This window comes from Cyprinus carpio, chromosome B6, assembly GCF_018340385.1.
Source record: "Cyprinus carpio isolate SPL01 chromosome B6, ASM1834038v1, whole genome shotgun sequence".
Taxonomy (NCBI): Eukaryota; Metazoa; Chordata; class Actinopteri; order Cypriniformes; family Cyprinidae; genus Cyprinus; species Cyprinus carpio.
Genome location: NC_056602.1, coordinates 28,018,675 through 28,033,047, shown reverse-complemented (window position 1 = coordinate 28,033,047; position 14,373 = coordinate 28,018,675). Strand labels below are relative to the sequence as shown.

Here is a 14,373-nt window from a genome sequence, read left to right as displayed (position 1 = left end):
AAATATAGATTTTACAAATATAAATATATACTTTTTTTACCAGTTGATTAATTAAAAATAAAATGAATTTCAAATAAATAAATAAATAGCATTTCATTTAATAGGCAATAGTCATTAATTTAGAACAAACAAAATCATCACAAAACAAAAATGGGCAAATTAAAATGATTAATTTAATTAATTGCATAGAATAAATTTACTCTGTGTGTGTATATATATAATTTTTTAATAAATATAAATAAAATATAATAAATATATACATAATAAAATAAAAATAAAATTTATACACAAACATTTAATTACATTTGAATAAATTTTTTTTTATAACTTTAATTCCATTTAATATATATTTTAAGTAATTTATAAAAAAAAAAAAAAAAAAAAAAATTATTTACTAATATAATGAACTGATTGCAGTGAATTTGATTTGATCTATGTATCTGTGCAGAGGGTCGTACCTTGGCGTGCTGGTCGGAGAGCTCAGTTCTGGGTATTTACTCGAGCTCGTCCTCCGCACTCGGTGGATCTTCTCCACAGTGTCTGCACAGCTGTCGCTCTGGTTCTCAGCCTTCAGACAGCTGATCTCCAGGTCGGCTTTGGCCTTAGCCCTCTCCTTCTCCTTCTCTCGGTCTGTTTGGTTGACGGGTCCCGTGGTGCTCTGGCGACTAGCCGCTTTCAAGCCGCCTCCATCTTTTCCTCTGGTGGGCATGGTGTTGGGCAGAGGCGGTACGGGTTTGAGGGTGAGGAGACTGGCATCGATGCTGCTGCTAACAGGGCGAGAGGTCAAGCTCATAGCGCTGGATTTGGCAGGTCGTGGCAGACTGCGATACTGAATGCTCCCGCGAGCGTTGGGTGCCAGGAAACCCTGTTCGGAGCCGCTGGCGTCCAGGCTGTTTTTGCGCCCGCCTCCGCCTGGGACGGGTTTGATGGGGATGCCAGAGGACTTGGGGGTCTTGCCCACAGTGGCCGAGCCGCTGGTGATAGTGGCGCCTCCTGCTGTCAGGACGGTGGCGGTTCCAGTGGTCGGAGGTTTCCTGTAACCGAAGGAGGCTCCGGCGGAGGGTTTGACCAGACCTGAGGGAGGCTTGCGGTGCTCGTTGTCCCGGCCCGCGTCGGAGCGTGAACGCTGGAGACCCGTTGCCTTGACGGACATTTTCACCTTGTCAACCGCCTTAGTGTCTCCTTTAGAAACTATAAAGAAAGAGAGACAACAGTCATTAAGCGCCACTCGTTTGTGCATTAAACCCAAGAACACCAACCATTACAGATGCAGAGTGAAATATTAGTTCTAAATTTACACAACACTCCTACACTGCCTTCAGAAATACAGAATACTTTTAGGTAGCTTCAATTTTTTGTCATTTCATAAAAATATTTTCATTGTACTGTTCTGAAAAATCCACTCCTTTTAAAATTATATATGAACTTTTTATATCATTTAGACTTCTCTACTTCATCCATAAAGGGCAACTGAAACTATAAAATCATTTCCATTTTTTGCAAACCAAAATCTCTTTCAAATTTCTTCTAAATTTAAAATGTCCAATTGTTTTATTTGTGGTTACAATGCTATTTTAATGTTATGTATAATCTATTTGGGAATTTGCTAATGTTTTGAATTAGAATTTATTTATATATTTTTGGTTTACTTTTAGTTTTTAAATTTTAGTAATTTGCTATACTTTTTAAAAATTTGTTTTTATTTCCAGTTTTGTTTGAGTAAATGTAGTTTTTCTCCCCAGTTGGTTGCCGGGGCAACATTTTGAATTTTCATTCCAGTCTCAAATGTTTTAATATTTAATATATAATATTTATATTTTATTTTATTTCAGCTTTATTTCAGTAATTAGTTTGATGATATACTAAAATAACTAAAACTAAAATAATAACTACTAAAATGACAAAAAGCACAATTTTTGCTAAAGATTTTTTACTGAAATTCAAATGAAAAGGCTATAAAAATAAAAAACTAGAAAAAAAAACCAGATTCAAAATATTAATAACAACAATAACAGTGTGTCAAACTAAACTGACTTCAGTTAACCAAAAAAAGTAACAGTTTTATCTTTAGTCATCATTAACAACACTATTTATCTTTTAAAACATACAGTTTTAAACAAGCCAAATCCAAATGAAAGCCAAAACCCAGAAAACTAAAAAAATCCTCACAAACGAACAAAATTGATTGTAATAAAACATGAAAAGCAACCTGTGAGTAAAAAAATCTTCCTCTAGGATGAAAATACCAAATGTTTTTAGACATATCCCATTGCATTTATTTTAGTACCTTTAAATGTCATGTAAAAACTACATACTGTAATGAATATGATACTCATTCAGCTCCATGCAATACATCAAAATACCATGCTATTACCATCACTATACCATAGTACAGTACCACCACAGTTTTTGACCTCATCATCAATAAAGCTTCATTTCCTTTCACACACACAAAGCTGAATCAGTGTCCTCGGTGTGGTCAGAGACGTATCATTAGGAAGGTGTGTAGGAAAGCCTTGGGGGTATGACTTCAGATGAAGTCATGGAGAGGACCCGATTGAAGCCATGATTAAGGTTCTGTGGCCTAAATCTACAGTATGTGAGTCATTGCTGTTGAAGACGAGGACAAGCAGACATCTGCATTTAATTACAGACACTTAAAAAGATAAAGAGCGTCCCGGCCTACACGAGATCTAAACACAGCACACGCGTGACCTGAGCATCTGCACACTACAGTGAAAAAGAGCCAGCTAATGAGGTTTAATGACTAATTACTGATAGATGAGTTTCTATGAAGCTTTAATCACTGAACGAACACTAATGACAGAAGCTCTCAAAGTGCCTACAGATAAACTATCATCAAGCGGAGAGCATTATCTGAGCGTGGCATGCTGGCAAATGCCTGAAAACATGCCTGCTTATTATCAATGATTTATTTTTGCATCTAATTTCAATTTTTCCACTTAAAAATGCCATTATGAGATCACTCAAGCACACTTTCCATGCAAAATATTTTTAAAAACTGCTTATATACTGTTTATATTGAAAACTTTATTGTTTCCAGACTTTATTTGAGTAGCTACATACTACTACATAGTACATACAGTAGTATATACTTACTCTTATGACTTCTGCAGTATGTAAAGTACTGTAGTATGTACATCTAGTAGTATTTGATTAAAAACAGTAAAAACAGTAATATTGTGAAATATTTTTACAATTTAAAATAACTATGGTCTATTTCGATATATTGTTCATTGTAATTTATTTCTGTAATCAAAGCTGAATTTTCAGCATCATCACTCCAGTCTTCAGTGTCACCTGATCGTTCAGAAATCATTCTATGCTGCAGAATATTTTGTGGAAACTCTGATACATTTTATTTTTTCAGGAGTCTGTGATGAATAGAAAGTTCAAAAGAACAGAATCAATTTGAAATAAAAATAGAATCTTTTGTAACATTAATAAATACAAATATTTAGTGTCGCTTTTGATCAATTTAATGCATTCTTACTGAATAAAAGTATCAATTTCTTTATATAAAGGAAGTAATTTTACTTCAAAGTGGCCACACAACCCAAAAACAACAGAAACCAACTCTTTTATTCAATGGTATGACCTCTAGGCTTTATATTCCTTAAATTGGTGACTTTGTTTTTGCCATTTGTGAGGTACCTTAATAACAGGATATCAGTATGACAAAGTAAAATGCCATACGGTGCCAAACAGTTGCTGGTTTTCTTCTAAGTGCACTGGATCGCTGACATTTAAATGTCATTGTAAACTATGGATCCAGCATAGAAAGGTTAGGCTGCCTACAGGTAAAATGCATCAACGGAAGATGGTGAAAAGATAAACCTGACAGGCTTCTCTCTCAAAAAATCTGCTCAAGCACTTGAGGAAAGTCAAAAACATCATGAAGAAGAGTTAATGGAATAATTCACCCTAATTTATGCATCCTCATGTAATTCTAAACCAGCATGACTTAATGAGGTTTTAAAGATGCAGCAAAAAGAAGGATTCCACCCCTCCTCCCTTTTTTGTGGCTAATGACTTAAATCTCACAGAAATCTATCATATGACTTCAGAAGACTGAGTCACATGGACTAGCTTTATGGCCCTTTTAAAGTTTGTTATTCTCTATTTTTGCAGCCCTGGTCACTGTATGCATTCATTGCATAGTAAAGCTTTACATGGATTGATATGAGGATGAGTACATGATGATAGAACTTTGAACTATTGAAGTTAAGACTCAGTTTTGATAGTTTTCATGTGGTTCTTTATAAGTTTCCACCAGAGTCATCGTTCTGATATCTGCTGAAGAGACACTTCACCAAACTCTGTACAGCACATGGTCTTCATTTATAGCAGGTTATGGATGACAGCAGTAACATAAACAACCGTAGAAGTTTGTCCAACTGATTCATTTCCAACTCATGATATAGTTCCATTAATATATAATCCTTCTGGAGCTGCATGCCGGATGACAAAGTCAAGATGCATGTCTGGAGAACAAAACGTTTTTGTTTTTTGCAGCCAAGAACAGGTCCCCTGAATGAATTTATGTCTAAAATATGTTAAAATCCAAATATACAGTCTGTTTATGTCAAACCTAAATATTAGCACACATACCCGCATAAAATATAAATAAATAAATAAATAACATATAACATTAAAAACAATATAAAACAATTCAACTGCAAATAAAATAAAACATAAATAACAAGATAAATATATATATATATATATATATATATATATAAAAAAACAAAAAAAAATAATATAAAATAACTATTTTTTTTATAAATAAAACACAAAAATAGCACCAAAATAAATAGAAAATAAAACAAAATTTAAAATTAAATACAATTTAAAATACAAAATAAAAAAATGAAATTACCTGCAACTTTTAGCACACTTTGTGAAGTGTGTGTGATGGGAGAGGTGACGCCCACAGGAGGATTGCGGCCCTTTTTGAAGCTCCCAGGTTGTCCTAGACTCTGAGGTTTCTTCAGTTCTCCTTTCCCCGTCTTGTCCTGCGCAGAACCATCTGGCAGCCGAGTTTTCCTCCACTTGCTGGAAGGCTCTGACTTAAGGCTGCCTGTGTCATAAACTCCATCAGCCTTCCGTAAGGACTTGCTGTCCTCACTGTACCACGCCAGTCCACTCTCCACCAGAGAACGCTTCTCTGCATCCGTCCGCAACTAAACACAGAGTACAGCGTCTGTTAGAAGAGCAGATTTAATATGGGAGATCATACTATACAACATTTTAATGTTTAAAACTCTAGGGTCAGAGATTATCTTTAAAGAAATGAAAATTTTATTCAGCGAGAATGCATTAAATTGATCGAAAGCGACAGTGAAGACATTTATAATGATATAAAGATATACATTTCAAATAAATGCTGTTCTTTTGACATTTCTATTAATCAAATAACCCTGAAAAATAAAATGTATCACGAATTCCACAAACAAACAAGAAGCAGCACAACTGTTTTTAACATTGATAATGATCAGAAATGTTTCTTGAGCAGCAAATTAGCATGTTATAATGATTTCTAAAGATCATGTGACACGGAAGACTTGAGTAATGATGCTGAAAATTCAGCTGCGGATCACAGAAATAAATTACATTTTAAAACTCATTCAAATACAAAACAGTTCTTTTAAATAATAATATTTCACTATTTTACTGTTTTTGATCAAATAAATGCAACCATGGTGAGCAGAAGAGACGTCTTTCAAAAACATTTAAATCTTGGCCCTAAAATTTTGAATGGTAGTATATTTGCACTAAATTTCATAGAACAAAAATAATAAAATATATGCATTTCATACTTTGAAATATACATGAAGAATATATTATTAGTCTACAGATATATATTTAGTCAATACTTTTTGACTTGGACATTATAAAGTTCATATTTCCATGCAAGCTCATTTATGACTTACTTTCCCCTCATTTATGATGTAACATATTTTTCATGTAAAACCAATTGGACAGAGGCCTCTGAAATACACAAATACACTATGAATGATGTAAGTGTTTCTGTTATCTAGAATGTAATAACCACAATCAAAAGCCAGCCTCTGTGTTGACTGTAAAACATAAAAATTATTATGAGCTTTCAAGAAGAAGAAAAAAACAAAGCTCAGGGAGTCTTACTCTAAAAGACTTTCCCACATTTACACTTGGATCTTCTGATGCTATTTTATGGACACGGTTTTACTTCAATAATGAAGTCTACATGAAAGAAACAGAGCACATTTCTCAGATGGAAATAACTTTGCATTTTATATATATATATATAACATGCCAATTATGGATAATTTGGACATTGTACTGAGAGCACTTGCCAATGCCAAGAATATGACATTTCTCTTTTCATGCCGTCTTAGAGTAAAGACCAGATGGCACATTGAAAACATCTTCAAAAATTCATGTAACATGCTATGATGATGTTACCATAGCAACAGAAATCTATTAAAAGTCATATTGTTTCCTTTTCGTCTGTATGAGAATTAGTATTTGCGTCTCTAATGACGAGGAAAACAAAGGTTTGATTTCTTGGTGAACTGATAGCGAGCACTTCAAACAGGCAAAAGACGTGCCCAATGGGAAACAGCTGCTCTTAATTCATCCAAGAAAATCAAAGCCAGGCTTTTAAAGTAAGTGCTGGCTCTCCCGGCCTGACTTTGACTGCAGGGGGTGAATGTGATACACGTGTGTCTCATACTTCGCTTGTGTTGCATTATTTGCAATCATTATTTGTGATGCTTCTATAACATTAACAAATTAGTGTGACAAACAGTCGCAAACCAGAAACTGTTTAATTTAGCTTTTTATCAGCTGTAGAAGTGTTCAGGCTGTACGTTTAACACTGAAAAACTGCAGACTACCAAACCAGAGACACGTTCAACTGAAGATGGCAGAAACACCAAACCACAGCCTGAAACTGTCAAGACGTCTTGTGTTCTCTTGTCTCGAAACTGAACAAACCTCAGAGGATATTTTATGTCAGTGTTTACCAGAGAAAGAACTGAAAAACAATGTCAAAAACAGATATGGAAGTCATTTTAATATGTGCCTTGGTGCCCACATCCAGTTTTAGTTTTTAAGAACTGGTTGCATGTTCCTATTTCATTTAAAAAAAAAAAAAAAAAAAAAAAATGCTAATTATCCATATGATAAGTTAAGTAAAAAGGGTTGGTAAGTTGTTTTTTTATGTTTCTGAAAGAAGTCTGTTCTCAACAAGACTGCACTTCTTTGTTCAAAAATACAGTAAAAACAAAAAATGTTGTGAGATATCATTACAATTTCAAATAACTGTTGTCTACTTGAATATACTGTAAAATGTCATTTATTTCTGTGATCAAAGTTGAATTTTCAGCATCGTTACTCCAGTCTTCAGTGTCACATGATCCTTTAGAAATCATTCTGATATGCTGATTTGCTGCTCAAGAAACATTTATGATTTTTCAGGATTCGTTGATGCAGAGAAAGTTCAAAAGATCAGCAATTATTTAAAACAAAAATCTTCTGTAACATTATGCATGTCTGTACTGTCACTTTTGATCAATTTAATGCATACTTTCTAAATAAAAAAATCATACCAACAGCAAGTAAAGTTTCTAACTCATGCACAGAATATGGCCAACTTCATATTCAAATTGTTGCATCATTTTTAGTTGCAGACTGATCTAAAACACAGACCTAGGAACTCTAGGAACATGACTGACTTGGTTATTTGGATGAGTTCTGGATATTTTCCTACCACAGAAACACATTTCTTATCCCTTCGTTTGTAAAATCAAACAGAAAAAAGGTGTGAGGTGTGTTACTCCATAGACTTCCACTCTCTGCATGTTTTTACAACAACTGCAATCTAAAGTTTTAAAGAATGTAATCCCATTTGGAACATTTAATCATGTTTTTAGTGCAAACTATTTGATGTCCCAAACCTGCTTGGTTATTTATTAACTAGCAGTGTATACCAGTAGATATTTATGCCAAGTTTTACTAAATCCAAACAAGCAAGGTTCAAAAACACGAGCCAAACCTTTCGGTGCACAAAACCCTGGTCTCTGAGCTGCTCACCATGACGGAGGAGTTGCGTCGCGAGCCCACAGGTGTGGTTGGGAGGGAGTTGAGAGACGAGCTGGCGTTGAGTTCCTCTGAGCTCAGGTTATCAGAAGCATCACTCAAACCGCTGCTGATGGAGCTGCTCTCGTCCCAACTGCACACACACACACACACACAGAGGAGATACAGATGCTTAGAAGAAACCAGGAAAGCTTGAATTACGCAAGATAGCACAGGACCACACCCAGGACACACTGTCTTGCTCAGAGTCAGAAGAATTACTATTATGATTCATTTGTTTCTGGTTTCTCTTCTAAAATTTCTTTTGGGGAGATAAAATGAGACACAAATGAATCAATAGTGAATGTACACTCTTAAAAATAAAGGTGCTTAAAAGGTTCTTCACAGCGATGCCATAGAAGAGCCATTTTTGATTCCACAAAGAACCATTCAGTCAAAGGTTCTTTAAAGAACCATCTCTTTCTTACAATCTGAAGAACCTTCTTTCACCACAAAGAAGCTTTTGTGAAACAGAAAGGTTCTTCAGATGTTAAAGGTTCTTTAAGGAACCATTTAGACCATTTAGACTGAAGAAAATATTGAGTTTACTCTCACTTTGGATTTCTATGGAAAGTCATTCCTTTCAGCAAATAAAAATATTAAAAACATAATTGCTGCGAGCTTTTATTTCATAATTGTGAATTATAAAACTAGTAATTCTTAGTTTACATCTCGCAATTGACATTTTTCCTCCACAGAATAAAAACAATATTAAAAAAGGTATTTGTGAATTTTTTTTTTTACCTCACATTTCTGACTTTTTTTTCTCATTAATTCATGTTTACAACTTGCTTTTATTTTTATTTATTTATTTATTTTTGCTTTTTTTGTTTCTGCCACTGAATTGTGACTTTCATCTTACAATTCCTACTCTTCTTCTCTCTTTTTAGAATTGCGAGATTATATTTCACAATTACAAGTTCTAAACCTGTAATTACAAGTTTACATTTCGAAATCTTGACTTTTTTTTTAATTTTTAAAAAAATTGTTTAAATCTTGCAATATTTTTTTATGCAATAGAGTTTAAAAAAAGGTAATTGTGACTTTTTATCTCACAATTCTGTTGTTTCTTCTCTCAAATGTGAATTTATATTTGACGAATCAGACTTGTGCATTTGCAAGTCCTAAACTTACAGTATAATCAAAGTTTACATCTCTCAGAATTCTGAGATTAAATCTCTCTAAATTCTTTAAAATATTTTTTTTTCCACCACAGAAATTGTTCCAACATTGTAATTACAACTTTATATTTCACAATTCTGAGTTTATATCATGCAATTTTTAGTTTATGTCTCACAGTTCTGACTTGTTCTTAGAATAAAGGGATAACAAAGTTGGTATTGTGAGATATAAAGTCATACATTTTTGTATTCCGTACTGGAACTAAGCTTCCATAGCTTTCAGAGCAAACCTCTCCTGAAACTGAAATCTTTTCCTCAGAAGAAAGATCAGAGTAGCATTATTTGATCTCAGTTTCATCTCAGTATTGTCTAGGAGAAACCATTAAGATCATCAGTGATCAGAGAAATCATTTGTCACTTGTCTTTTCTATGAGAACTTTTCTGCTCCATTACCTGACCCAGGAACAGACAGCAGGGTCTCGTAATGGCACAGATGTCTTCACCATACGACCAGACACTCAGTCTACCACACAAGCTCAGTTCTGGCTTGTGATTACTTCCCAAAAACATTGGAAGGGATGTAGATGCATGTGTTGATGAAGAGTGATGGGTAGTGATTGGAGAGATTTAAAATAACTGTATTGTTCTTAAGGTCAGTGAGTTTATGAATGGCAAAGCATCAGCGCTGTAACTACGAATGGGTTTTTTTTTCTGGCAAATGCTACGGCTTTGAGGTTTGTCCATCTGTTCTGAAAGAGGGAAAGCCACACTAGGATCATAATGATTCATCTTCAGTCTTGCATGACAAAGATGTGATTTAGGCCTGAAACATACATATGTATGTGAAGACAAATGCCATGCGAGATCTGCACATTTAAACTTGAACTTTCTTCTTCAAACTCTCCTCTTTAGACGTCTTTGTGATTTCTATTCTAAAAGAAATACAAGAAGTTGTGATGCATTAAGTAGCTCTCCAATATCTACACTATCTGCACTTGTAAACAGATGTGGAAAACTCTCAAAATTAAACCTTTAAAGGAAAATACACTTTGGGAATGATTACATTCTTGATTATATTCTTGGGAATTATTAAATAAACAAATGTTTCACTTTATCCAAAAAAATGAGAGAAAAAAGATTGGGAATAATTATATTCCTGATAAGTAAAAACACTGAAATAAATGGATGTTTAACAAAATAAATAAATAATAAAAACCATAAACACATTCATAATAAAAAGTAAAAAGATAATTTTCTCAAAATTATAATAAAAAAGACTGACATTTCCAAGATAGGAATTTCTGCCATATTCTTAATAAAAAATGAAAATAAAAAACAAAATAGACAAGCGTGGAATGCCATAAAAAGAAAAGTTATGAAAAGAATCTAAAATGATGAATATTAAATTGATTTCAAATTAATTAAAAATAAGTGAACAGATACATAAATAAATAAATTAATTCTTAATAACTAAAAACAAAACAGTAAAGTAATTGAGTGTTTTACTTTCACAAAATAATAAAATGAAAAAGAAAAAAAATTTGATAAAAAGAATGTGATAATTACATTTGTGATAAAGAAGTAAAAAAAAATTAAGAAAACAGATGTATAATTCTCTCAAAATAATAATAAAAGGAAATACCAGGAATGATTTTATTCTTATTACAAAAAAAAAAGGATAAAAAGATTCAGTAAACAGATGTGGAACTCCCTCAAAATAAAACTTAGAAAAAAAAGATAATTAATGAATACGTCTGTAATTAAAAGTAAAAAGATAATGATAAAAATAAATAAAAAAATTACTCTTAAAATGGTAACGTAATTCTTTAAAAACAGTTTTTTCTTATTCAGTAATTTTATAATTCTTGCATCAAAGAGTTGAGATATTTTTACATGAAAACAAGAAAACATACTGATGGATGCAGTGAAAGATGATTTTGGACGATCTATCTGAACATAAGGTGCTTTAAAGAGCCACTGAAGAACCTTTAAGCAAATGACACACGTGGGATGTTAGTAATGAACCTGAGTCATGATCACTAGATCTCGGTCTCTATCTGCATCACGCTGGGTCTGAAATACTTTGTGGTTTCCGACTCAGCAGGGTCTACGGAGATGGAAAAAAGAATAATGGGTGCCAAAGAATCAGAGGACAAAAATGGCTTGTTGATGTTCGGAAGAACAACTTAAGGAGCCAGCAATTTGTGCTAATTACAGGTTGTGCAGCACAGAGGGGAGAGAATGGACTTGCCTACATGTTTCAACGGTTAGAGACGACTCCCGCAAAGACATTTCTTAATGTTTTTCTTTTCCACATCAGTTTCTATTTCCACCCGTTTGAAATGAACTGGTGGCACACTGGAGCCAAAAGTCAGCCGAAGTCTGTGTCAGCTAGTTTTAGCTTCATTTAAATGGGAATTGTGATTACCACGCTGAGATATTACATAATGAGAAGACCAAAGAACAAGTCAATGACTAGATATTTACATTTTCTAAAGAAAATAAGAGTGCAACCATGTGCAAAAATCATGTCATTTAGTCATAAAACTTAAAAATCTTTTTAGTAATTGAAAAAAAAAGCTTTAAATTGCTTTACATTTATTTAAATTGCATTAAAATACAATATAAATATTAGATTACTTTAAGAAAAATGTAAAAACATGCAAAAAAAAGGAACAAAAGAAATTTGAAGTGTTGCCGTGGCAACTAATTGAAGTAAAGTTGATGCACTAAAATCACAAACCTAAAATTGACAAATTAAATAAAAAAAAATATATATATATAAATAAAATGATGCAATAAAATAATATGAATAAAATATACAAAAATTAAAGATAAAATATAAAAAATATATATTTTAACATGAGCTAAATTTAAAATAAAAATGGGTTGCCATGTGAAAAACTCATTGTAATAAGGCTAAAGCATTCTAGGTAAATGTCAAAGCAGTTGCTAAGGTGTACTAGGTGGTTGCCGGGTTACTTGTTTGAAGTTAAAATAAAATAAAATATAGATATAAATATTAGATAAGAAAAACATGAAATGTGAAAATCTGAAATGTTGTCTTGGCAACTAACTTACATAAAAGTATTAAAATTACAAAAATGAAAACAGAAATAAAAAAAAATAATGCGAAGATTTTTAAAAATGATTAAAAAATAAAAATGTATGCTTTTAAGTAATAAAAAAGTCATGAAACTTTAAAAATGATCATTAATTGAAAAAATTTAAATAAAATACTGTATGTTAGCTAAAAAAAATCTTTCAAAAATAAGCAGATTAATAAGATTAAAAAAAAAAGCCAATTCAAAATATTAATAAATACTATAATACTGTAGTATATAAATAATACTAAAATGCAGAAGCTGAAGCTCAAACATACAGACATAAGCTGTGACTGATGTCTGAGAACAGAGCAGGGCCGAGGGAAGCTTTGCTCCATCAGACTCACTCTCAGTGATAAAATGTTCCCTCTCTCAGGAAACGCTGCTGTCTCTATATTGGGCTGAGGGACGTTTCATGAGGAACCGCTGTGGTCTCCAGAATGGGCAACGGTGCCATCAATCTCATCTGAACTTTCAGTGGAAAACGCCAAATAACTCAGGAAATCATCCATCACAGCCGCTGAGAAAACACAGCCCAAAAGGTACGAGTTTGAAATGGAAAAAGAAATACAACGTAAGAAATACAGCTAGTTTCTTTAGCAGCTTTACAGTGCACACTGTAAAAAAAAAAAAAAAAAAAAAATCCTGTCCAATTTACAGTAATGCTCTGCCCTTGACAAAGATACAAATATTACAAGATGGCATATTTGTGCCTGTTTACCAACAGTTTGTCAACCTATAGAACCACATATTTCCTAAAATGATTTAATGATAACATATATACCAATCTACTTGAAGTATCAGAATCTACTTTTACCTTAAAATGTACTGATAACCTTCATGATAATACAGGTGGTAAAACAAAGCCAAACGATTAATCATAAACCGTCTATAAAACATGGGCAAAAATCACACACAGATGCATGGTGCACACCAGGCTAAAACACGACAAAAATAAAATAATGCAATTAACATTAATTAAATAACAGAAAATGCATCCTAAAACACCCTACACCTTAAATACTGTCAACATTTATTTTCAGTATTACTGTAAGTAACGCTAAATTTTGCTATATATTTAGTCTGTGTGAAAAATAATTGATATATAGCATAAATGGACTAGTCTTTATGACAATAGTCAGAAGTCTGATAATGAGACGCTTGGAGACAAAACGTGCTCTTGTTTCTCCAATAATGTGTTAATAACTACTAAATACAGGGAGGATGAGTAAAATCTAAGTGATAAGAAACTAAAAGCTCTAAATAACTTAGTCTAGTATGTTTGAACTGGGTTTCACTCTCACTGACGTCTCAGGTGTGGACAGGAATAGAGGCTGCAGTGGGCCCATAACTTCTAACAGCTCCTTTGGGGTCTTTGTGAAGAATGGAGCAAAGCTATTCAGCTCAGTTTACTAAATTTGACTGGAAGACCAATATTTGATGACAGAACCTTAAAGCATCATTATTCCTGGCTACAGTTTAAGTTGGCTGGTTCATTTGTATTCATTGTGATTAAAAAAAAAAAAAAATAAAAAAAATAAATGACTTTGGGTGGAGAGGTTTTTTTTGGGCTTGAAATATTAAGTAGTTATGTTCTCCTCCCAACTTTAGTCCATATGAAATGCATCTGGGGCTTTGTGACAACTCCCAGTGTTTAGCACTTATATCAGCTGAGACTATGTTTTGAGTTACACCCATATTGGAGAAAAAAATGGATTCAATCCACTCGTGACACAATACACTGGGGAAAGAAAGATCATGTTGAGTCTTGAGATATTTACCAGGTGACCAATTCAAACAAGCACGGTTACTCCAACAGTAAACTGACTAATAAAATATCCTTACACTTCAAAAGGAAGAAAAGCCTTTGTAGACCTTTGGAAGTTCTAATTAGCAGCTCAAGTCTTGACCTTGACCTCTGTAAACATGAACATGCACTTGCAGGTTGGTGTTACAGTTTCTGGTTTGTCTCTAACTAATAAGAGTCGCCCTGTTTCTTCTTT

General features: G+C 33.1%; 1 protein-coding gene across 14 annotated transcripts in view; it reads right to left on the bottom strand.

Annotated features, from left to right (window-relative positions):
* LOC109075178 (neuron navigator 1-like) overlaps positions 1-14,373 on the bottom strand; it is a 77,117-nt gene that overhangs the window by 27,719 nt on the left and 35,025 nt on the right. For all 14 annotated transcript variants that reach the window (XM_042726626.1, XM_042726617.1, XM_042726620.1 and 11 more), the window contains 3 exons: positions 8,101-8,239; positions 4,901-5,204; positions 459-1,191 (listed from right to left, as the gene is read on the bottom strand). In XM_042726626.1, coding sequence (XP_042582560.1) covers positions 459-1,191; positions 4,901-5,204; positions 8,101-8,239 — 1,176 coding nt within the window. The remainder of the gene's footprint in view (positions 1-458; positions 1,192-4,900; positions 5,205-8,100; positions 8,240-14,373) is intronic.